This window comes from Frankliniella occidentalis, unplaced genomic scaffold, assembly GCF_000697945.3.
Source record: "Frankliniella occidentalis isolate FOCC.00 unplaced genomic scaffold, Focc_3.1 Scaffold23, whole genome shotgun sequence".
Classification (NCBI taxonomy): domain Eukaryota; kingdom Metazoa; phylum Arthropoda; class Insecta; order Thysanoptera; family Thripidae; genus Frankliniella; species Frankliniella occidentalis.
The window spans coordinates 919921-929598 of record NW_026267153.1 but is presented as its reverse complement, the minus strand read 5'-3'; the positions used below and the strand labels follow the sequence as shown (position 1 = coordinate 929598).

The window sequence follows — 9678 nt, the reverse complement described above, 5'->3', positions numbered from 1 at the left end:
GGAAGGGGGAGGAAGGGGGAGGCATGGGGTCTGGAGGACGGCGAGGACGAGGTGGAGAGGGGAGTCGGCACCTCGGGGAGTTGTTGATTGGTATTTATGACGTTGTGAAAGTTCCAGCACGATGGTGGCCCGCCCGTGCCGCGAGCACTGCCCCTGCGGTGGGGGTCAGAGCCAGCTGTAGCCAGGCCTCCAGTACTCTAGCAGTATTTTACACACTCGGGATCCTCCGCCCCATAATGGTGGTGCAACGGTGCAATTAATCGGTGTTCCTGCACGGGTACTTTTGTGCACACGTCGTGGCAGTAAGTCTCACAGTGCGGGTTCATCAGTGACGCAGTGTGCGCCCAATTTTCTGCTCAACTGAGCCGCGGCAGCAGCACGAATCCAAAATCCTCATTGACTTACCAGAAACGGAGAGAGGACAAGATCTGGTGTCCTGCAAAATAAAAACTAAACGAACCAACATTGTCTAGACCATTTCGTGTCAAGTGGTGTTAATGCTCTTTTATTTTCAAATTACTCCCCGCCCTTCTCCTTTGAGCCGCCCGAGCGGAAGGGCCGGCCCGACCGAGCAGAAGAGCCAGCCGGCCGCCCCCTCTCCCCAGGATTGTCTGCGCAGATCGTCCGAGATTCATCGCAAAAAGGGACAGAAATGTATATATTGCGCTCGCTCTGGGCTAACGGCGGCGGGAAGAACGGGCAAAGTCGGACTAAACGTGAACATATTGAAACGCTCCGAAGCGAGCGGCCCGACCTTGCAAGGAACGGGACGCCTGGATCTCTAGGCGAGGTGTAAGGGGAGGGTAGGGGAGGTCGGTGGTCTGCTTGTGAGGTGGTTGTGGTGGATCTGTTCGATTTGGACCGACAGGAGACGGCGACGAGGGTCGGGCGGAGGCCTGCAGTATACATGTCTACAGGCACACACTGGGCCTCCGTCCGCTGCACTCAGACAACGGCCTAGCCGACGTCATCCACAGCACGGCCGCCAGTGGGACGGGGCCTGCTTGGTCCCCGGCGAGGCCCTCGCAACACACTGGCCAGCCCTGCGCTCAGCCCGCAGGATGAAGTCGGCAGCGGCAGCTGTGGGATTCACTGGACGGACCCACCCCCTCTCTCGCCCTTTCGCTGATGGGGACAAACAAGTGGCGGGAGTGGGAGAGGTAGGGGCGGATGGTGGGCGGCGGCTGGTGGGCGGCACAGTATAGAAAGGGGAGAGAGGTGACATTCGGAACCGTGAGAAATGCGCAGGCGAGCGGCGTCGCGCGCTCCTGTGCGCCAACAGGGTCAGGGACCTCTGCTCACCCGGGGTCATCCATCCATCTATCCATCCATTCATCCACTAATCCATCCATACACCCATCTACCTATCCATCCATCTACCCGTCTATCCACCCACCCATCACATCCACCCATCACATCAGTACCTTTTCCTCGGTCCTCAGTGCGCCTGTAGATTCGAGGGTAGGCAGGCCCGTGAAGCACGCGTGTTCCCGCGTTGCCTACCCACCAGGCGCCCTCCGCCAGCGAGCACCGTCGGTGACTTCACACGCCCCCCTCCCTCACTCTTTTATCTTTTATTTGTCTTGGAAAGGGTCGGGAGGGGCCCTTCTGCGCTCGCGTGCGGTAGGCGGCCGTAGAGTGATACCGCCGCTATATTCTGTGTCGGTTTTATGGAAGTGTTCTTAGTTGTGTTTTTTTTTATCTTTTCCAGTGTAGCACTGTAGCAGCAGCACTGCTCACGTATTTATTCGGCGCGCATGCCTTTATGGCTTTGCCACGTGTTATTTTATGGATGGTGAACGGCCTGGATGGTCTTGTTAAATCCGATGGGACTCACTCCCGAACGCTTAAGTACACACTTGAGCCCTGCGCCACGCCGCGCCACGGCGCTCGGTACATCGGAAGCCTCTCAACACGACCAAATATAAGCGGCGGGGGATAGTGGTCCCAACCTTCGAATAAAAGGCGTCTGTGTGCGCTCACGCTTCAAAGAGAGAGACAGAGAGAGAGAGCTAGCGAGCTTGATGCGAACTGGAGAAGCGTTATCCGCTTCTCGAGAGAAGGGTTTTATTTGCTGGAAATGCCAGAAAGAGAAGTTTTCTGCTTCTGCGGTGGTGTTTGATCCGCCGGAGATACGTTGTTTTCACTTCACCTCTTCTCGCCTACCACCTCCCTCTCCCACTGCACACACACTCACGTCCACACACAAGAAGCTCTGTCCAGTTTTTTTTCTTCTTTCGTGGTCAGATTTTACTCTGCGTTTGTAGATCCGCTCAGTCCGTAAAGAAGGGGGAGCGTGGTGCGGACACGTTACCCCAGGGAAAGCCCCCCCCCTCTTTCCCCCCTTACCTCTCTATGTCACTCTCTCACTCTCTCCCTTCTGCCTTTCTTTCTCTGCCTCTCTCATCTCTCTCTCTCTCTCCCCTCATCCCTCGCAGGGTTGGATTAATTCAGTTGCCACTGCAAGAGTGATACATAAAACACAACGCTATCCCGCATCGCGTACACTCCAAATCTCGCCGCCTACCCTTTGCCCCACCGCCTACACTATTATGTAACAGAGTGTTCATGTTGTAACGTAACACATCCATGGAGCCCGTGACCTAGTTTCGACGAATATGGGGTCGCGAAAGTGGGATGTTATTGCACCTCGAGCCATAATTTATATTTACTGGCATGAGGACATGTGCCGATGCACTTGAAACTAAGTGCATGCTGGTTGCACTCATGGCACACGATGCAAGTAGCAGGGCCACCGGGCATCGGATTCGATTGGTACCATCGGTAATTACTGATGTCGGAGCTGGTACGATTCACCTTTGTTGGTATTTGTCTCTCTCTCTCCTCTCTCTCTCTCTGCGTGACTGCTCGCCGTTATGGCATTTCGAACAGTGCGATAATAAAACGTGCGATGCCCTATAGGGGCCCTAGGGACCCTATAGGGAGGCCCTGCGGCCCTACGCGAAGCCCCATAGGATAGTGCGACAAATGGGCGAGACTTAATGGCAGTCATTGGGGTACGGGAATTACTCTCGCTCATCGATAGGCTGTCTGGCTGCCGCGCCACTCTCTTCTCTCCCCCCCCCCCTCTTTCTCCACCCCTTTCCCTCTCCCTCGTTGCCCCACATACAACAGGTTGGTGGCTCCTGCTGCTGTTCTTGCAGACGCCCGGTCATCGAAATGAGATTGGCCGACCAAAGCTGATCAAGAGGAAAAGGGGTGGGAAGCCTCCCCTTTTATCCGGGCCTTCTTGTTTTGGGCTGCGCGGCGTTGAGTGCGGCGGGCGGGAGCGAGGGTGCCGCTGGGGCGCTCCGCGAAAGGCACAAAACAACAACACAATGGATCGCGCTGTCGTTGGACTAGTGCGGTCGGTAAGCGAACTCGATGGCCGCTCGGTCGCCGAGTCCGAGCTGTGTAATCCTGCCGGGGCCCGCCCACGCCAGAGTTAATCCTGTGGTGTATTGGGGTCGAGTGCCTGCTGCGCCTGCTGGATAGGAAGATGGCGGCCTGCAGGATGGGGAGGAGGAGGAGGAGTACGACTCAGGTCGTTATCCGGCGATTAACGCGCAGACTGCAGCCGGCTGGTGCAGGCCGAGCCGGGGCTGGCCCCGATAACCACAGGCGCAGTCGGCTGCAGTTCACACTTCCATGCAAAGTGCCGAGGGACACTCTGCTCGAACGCGCACACACCTTTATGCACCTTTTTGTGGCTCGTGTTCTTTCCCGGTATTTATTTAGGAAAATCGGCGCTGACTATTTTGAGTTTTTTGAACGAGACAACCGTTTCCTTACTTTGTCGTTTTTTTTTGTAGGCTCATCGGTGTTCATCCCCGGCGCATTTCCACATTTTTTTCGGTTTGAAATTCTCGTGTCGAGGATCTGCAGTCTTTCATGAGAGTGAACTCCAGCGGCCGCCGGCTCGCCCTCCGAGTTACCAGACTGCCACAATATTACAGCTCCCGCATCAAGGGGGTTTGAGTGGACGAGAGTGGGAGGGGGGAGGGTGATGCATATGCCTCATTGCTTGATGTGGTCACCTCTCCCCCGCAAAACGGGCCAGAAGCGGGGCAGTGGGTGTGTGGGCTGGGAGGTAGAGGAAAAGGGGGGGGGGGCACTCTGAACCTGCAAAGAGCTTTTCGCTGACCCAGGATCGTGGCCAGCCCCGCACAGCTACCGCACGGCGTCATGAATAAAATGCTTCCCGCCGTCAAGACGCCTCGAGACTCAAAAGAGGGGGAAGGGTGTTGCCTTTTCTATCCACAGACTCATTACAACTCGTTTACGTTACGTAATCCCCGACGTCAGCCCCCCCCCCCCTCCTCTCTCTCGCGCCCACCCACACTGTACCAGATGAGCTCGCCTTTTTCTCTTGCTGCGCTCTGCAGTGTTCTTTAAATGTCGCGCTCTCTCTCTTTGTTGCAGGGTTGAACGGCCTTGAGATGCGCCCTGGCTGGTGGCCGGGCTGGCTGCCCCTGCTCTTGGTCCTTGCTCTCCCTTCGGCGTATACGCAACCAACAATAGGTAAGTGTGGTGCGTTCATCTGAAACTATTTTTAAAACCAAGCTAATCATTAGAAAAGCATGCACGCCTCGACTCAAGACCTAAAGAAACATTCAAGGTTTATAAAAAATAATTTGGCTTGAAAATGCAATTTTAAAAAAGGGATTCAAGAATGACAGCGCTGTTTAGCCTTAATTTTCTGGCAGAATCGTGACTGGAATGCATTCCGAACGGATAAGCAGCTTCTATTGTCTCAGGGAGACAATGCGTATACTTGTGGAATAATTGTCCATTGTCGCTGCCTCTGCGTTCGACAAAAAGAGAGAAAGAAACAAAGAGTGCTCTCCTAAAGATGCTTCTCAGCCAGCCAGCCAGCCCAGTCCTTTCCTTCCAAAGAAGAGTGGAACAGGGAAATTTGGGGGGGTTCGCGAGGCTGTTGCGAAGTAGTCTATGTGGGGTGTTTAGGTAGAGCGGACGCGAATAATGTTGTGGCCTTGTGGCCAATACAACGAGAGCAAATCCCATAATCGTCTCAAGCCCACTCGGCGGTAAGCCCTTCGATTGCAGAGCGCACGCCGCTTCTGTCTAGCTGTCAGGGTCTGCCCTCCCACTGCCGTGGCAGAGTTAGCTAGCCTTTTCATAACTACTTTTGCTATTCAGACAGCACAAGGGAACGTCTGACGGGCGTAGTCGCAATCCTCTTGAAAGGGCAGGGAGATTCCACCCCTCTCTGTTCTGACGCCCCCTTCTCTCTCTCTCTCTCTCTCTCTCTCTCCCTCTCCCTCCACCTCCCTCTCCCAAGGTGAGCCTTTTTCCTCCTCAGCCTGCGCGCAGACCATAGTTTCCCGCTCAGAAGGCGGAATGTTCGGTACACGACTGCGCTTCTGAATCTGTGGAGTACCTTGAGTGAACCGTCTCTTGATAAACTCTCTCCCCTCCCCCTGTCTTCTTTGCTTGGTCTTTTGTTTGTGTCGCCGTTTTACTTTTGCTTTCGTCCCAGCTCTGCTGGCCTGCGCTCTAGCAATTATATGATGGCCTTTGCAAACTGTTATTATTGTTGTAGATCGCGGAATAAGAGCAAGAGAGGGAGAGGGGGAGGAAGAGAAGAGGCATTGTAAAAAGTGTCAGGGCATTTAATTGGGGTGGGAAAGTAGGGTCGCATTCTCGGGATTTTCCATGGCATCTTCCTAATTGGACCCCAACGTATCGCATCTCCAAGTATTATAACAAAGACCTGTCGCCTTCCTCCTTATCGTCTTTTCCCCGTTTTTCGCCCCCTCTTCTTCCGTTTTCTCCCTCGTTTACTTCGATGTCGTTTTTTTTTTTAAAATTCATTATTTCCACCCCGCAACGCGTGGGAAATCTTGTTTTCGACCGTCCCTCCCACCCCCAGCCCCTTTTTGTCGCAGTGTAGTGCAGTGAGGCCGGACGTGCAGACTTGACAAAGGGGCAGCCAGAGCCGTGCCGAGTTTGTGTGTTATCTAATTCTGTTAATCCGTTAACAAGGTAACGGGGACTGGGGCCAGACACAGAGGAGGGCACGGCGAGCAAGACGAGGCTCGGTAGAGTCACATTCCCTCTCGCCCCTCTCGATGTCCCTTTGCCGACGGTTCCGCGATGAATTCTCATATAAAGAAAATAAAATGGCGTTGCTCAAAACATGTGCCGCCGTGGACCGAGCAATCTCCCAACCGCAGAGTAAAAGAGAGAACGCTAAAGTCGACGCCGCTTTCTGACCATAATTAAGAGAACCCATTTTTTTTTCTCAGTTCCCGACCTCCCAACGGCTTTGCCCCTTCAAAAAGTCGTAATCCTCTCACTCACACATTTCCTCCCCCAAAAGCGTATAGCTCCTCCTTGTGCCTGTCCGTCTAGTTATCCTTTTTTATACACATCTTTATATATTTTTTTCCCCTCTTGCTGTGCCGGTTCTGCCTGCCATGCGCGCGTAGAGTACGTCATTAAAAAGTGTTGGTGCGTTTAGAAGCAAAGGGGTTAACCTCTACCTCGCGACAGCACGCTCTAGCTGCTGCCGCAGCTGCCAGCCGCCGGCGCGTTGCTGACGTGCACCTGGCGGGCTCATTACCGTGATAATGACGCACAGCAGCACACCTGCACGTGTTGACGCGTCACCTCTGCTCGCTTATGATGGACCTGTTGATTATTTGTTTTTAATATATCACTAATGACTTCCGTTTTCTCTTTCCACAGGACACTTCTGGCACATATCCGACCTCCATTACGATGTCAACTTCTCGCTGGACGGCGACATTCGGCACAGTGAGTACCGTCCACGGCCCGTTATAGCGCCGCTACGGCGCAGAGCAGCAGACCCTCGCAAACGCGACGCAGCGCGCCAGCTCCCGCCGGATACTGCCTCTATTTTTAAATCGCCCGCCTCGACTGCTGCCGGCAAAGAGCAGAGGTCCAGATGTGCCGCGTCTCGCTCCCTCCCTCTGCCGCAGCCGAACTTTCTCGCTCACTCTCCCTCTCTCCTTTGCTTTTACTCGTCGGCCGCCATTGCGATTAGCGCAAGGGCATCGGCCCTGCTGGACACTACTAGGGCAGCGGCTAAGGGCTTTGGGACGAGAGGGGGCTGCGAGACCGCGCTGGGGTCAGCAGTGAGAGAGGGAGAGGCGAGTGTAGGAGAGCCGAGGGGAGTAGGGAGAGGAGAGAGTGGGCCCTCAGGGAGAACGACCAGTGCGAGTCGGCCGGGAGGGCTTAAGTAGTCCCGGATGTGACCATCGGCAAAAAGGAGAGAGCGCGGCGTGCGCACCCGCCAGAGTGAGCCAGAGAGAGAGGAAGACTGGCGGCAAACACAAACTTCGATACGGACCGCGGCAAAACACACAGCAACAAGCCAGGCTGCGCGGCCGCTGCAGTGGCCACGGCGGCGGCGTTGGGGGCGGAGCGCCGGAGCTCGGCGGAGCTCCCCCGACTCCCCCGGCGGGCGCGGTTTTTAATCAGAACCCTCTTCATCCCGTCCTCTTCCTCCTGCTCCCCCTCCGGCGAGGATAAGCGAGCAGGCGGCAGTGGTGGCCGATCGGGGGGAAATTGGACGGAAAATTGGAGGGAACTTAGTGGTGGTTGAAAGTCATTTTTGATCGAGTTCTTTATCTGGGCGGCGCGGTAATTTCCTCGCGCGGATACCGCCCGTCCATCCGCCCGTCGGCCCGCACGTCTGTCGACGAGCTGAAGGGCGCGATGATTTGCCTGGTGAGCGCGAGAGGTTTCGCTTTGCGGGGCGGTGGCGCGGCGTAGCGCCGCCCTCTTTAACTTTCCACCAAGCACTGGCGGCGCCCGCCGCCGCCGCGTCCCAGCCGCGGGCTCTGGGACTGCGAAAGTACACGACACGGCAGAACAGGTGCTTGTGACTTGATGACCTCGCCCGCTCTGCGCGCCAGCCGTATAGCTCTGTCTCCGTCCCTCTTCGCCGTGCCCGCCGCGCCCAGGTAACGCGCGGGTAAACTCTCGAGGCCATTTCAGGGGAGGGTCACCCGCGCCAGCGGCGTCCGGCTCAGCAGTTGACCTGGACATATGTGAGAAAGGGGTTGGGGGAGACCTGGGAGAGACACTAGGAAAAGTCCACAAACCTTTTTGTATTTCAAAGAAAATTGAAGCATTGTAATATGATGAGAAATTTCCTCGTAATTACAAAGCATATCTCCGTGGGCTAGAACGATGATACCTTTTTCTTTGTCGGTTACGAAACACTGCTTTGTAGACTCCCACAGTGCACCAAAGAAGAATGCAGATTTTTTTCCCTTGGCATGGGTTGATTGAAGAATACCTAGTCTTTTGATTCAATGTTAAAATATTACGAACGCGTTTTCCTTGGAAGCTCAGAAAGGAAGCATCCGTTTGCTTTTTATTCCAAATGATTCCTATATACTGCGATCGACTGCGATGAATTGCTTTGTACTGCGAAGTTTTGCGAGGTACGAAGACGTTTCTCTGCAATACTATGCTAATGTTTTCTTTGTTGCTTTGGAAGAAAATCCCTTGGAATGTTCTGTGGACTTTTCACGGCTGGTTCATTCCAACGCTTTAATGCCTTGGAAAGGGAGTTCAGTCGCACTAAGTGCACTAAAATTTTAACATCATATTGGGGGCGTTTTAATCTCTGCAGGGGCATTTAAACCAGAACTCCCCCTGACACCCATAGAGAAAAGGCGCGACGTCAATCTGCTTTTGTTTTCACCTGGTGCGCCCACCTCTGGCGGACGAGTCGTGTCTTCCGTTCCACCCTCCGCCGCGCGTGCTGGGCCACGCTACGCCACGCCACAGACAAAGCGCACTGCAGGGCGCCCCTTTTAGCCATAATGATACAGTTCGCTCACACCTGTGCATTAGCCGTCCGCGCCACGCAGCGCCACGCCACGCTCAAAATTGGGTAAAATGGAGGTCGAAGCACGCGGCTCGCGGCTGCTCATTCTGGGACCAGGCACCACCGAGCCGCAACCCAACTTCCATTAGTTTTTGGTAAAACGGAAAAAAAGAAAAGCACCCAAAATGCACGGTCCTCTTCTTTTAAAACCAGGAACGCGATATCGCATGTACGGATTGCTGCGGAACACAAAACCTATAGCAGCTTCTACGACCCAATTATTATTTTTCAAAAAAGTTGTGTTTTGCACTCGGGCACTTTTTTTTCTTAGAAATCTTTTACGTGTGTTTGTCATCCCTGGAAATATTCAGGGATCTATAACGCTGAAAGTGTCCTCAAACGCGTTCTTTGGCTCACGAAGCCTTGCTTCAAAGATCTTGGAGCATGTCACATTTGGATTCGGCAAAAGAAACCAACTTGTCGTTAACGTTACTTAAAAGCTCTACTACTATATTTCATTTTCAATTTTTTTGTCACGCCTGTGTAATAAACCTTGTGATGCATACATTCGGCGAGGCTAAACGTGTGTCCTTGTCCTTGTGGTGTGGCGGGTGACAACAAGAGGGAAGGGGAGAGAGAGAGAGAGAGAGAGAGAGAGAGAGAGAGAACGGGGATTTCGGAAGAGAGGCCGAGTTCCTGGAAACCCCCTGCCAGGCGAGAGACCAGGGGGGAAGTGCGCTGGCGTACGCGAGTTTTCTGTAAGGTGTGGCGCGGGGAGGAAAGGACTACCGCGCCGGATTCGCGCCGTAATCCCGTCGCGCTGGCGCTTCCCTCCCGTCTGCCCCCCCCCC

At 54.4% G+C, this 9678-nt stretch overlaps 1 protein-coding gene across 3 annotated transcripts in view; it reads left to right on the top strand.

Annotated features, from left to right (window-relative positions):
• Positions 1-9678, top strand: part of LOC113216127 (acid sphingomyelinase-like phosphodiesterase 3a) — a 206940-nt gene that overhangs the window by 157266 nt on the left and 39996 nt on the right. For all 3 annotated transcript variants that reach the window (XM_026435862.2, XM_052265095.1, XM_052265094.1), the window contains 2 exons: positions 4423-4521; positions 6712-6780. In XM_026435862.2, the coding sequence (XP_026291647.1) occupies positions 4440-4521; positions 6712-6780 (151 nt within the window). In that variant the 5' untranslated portion in view covers positions 4423-4439. The remainder of the gene's footprint in view (positions 1-4422; positions 4522-6711; positions 6781-9678) is intronic.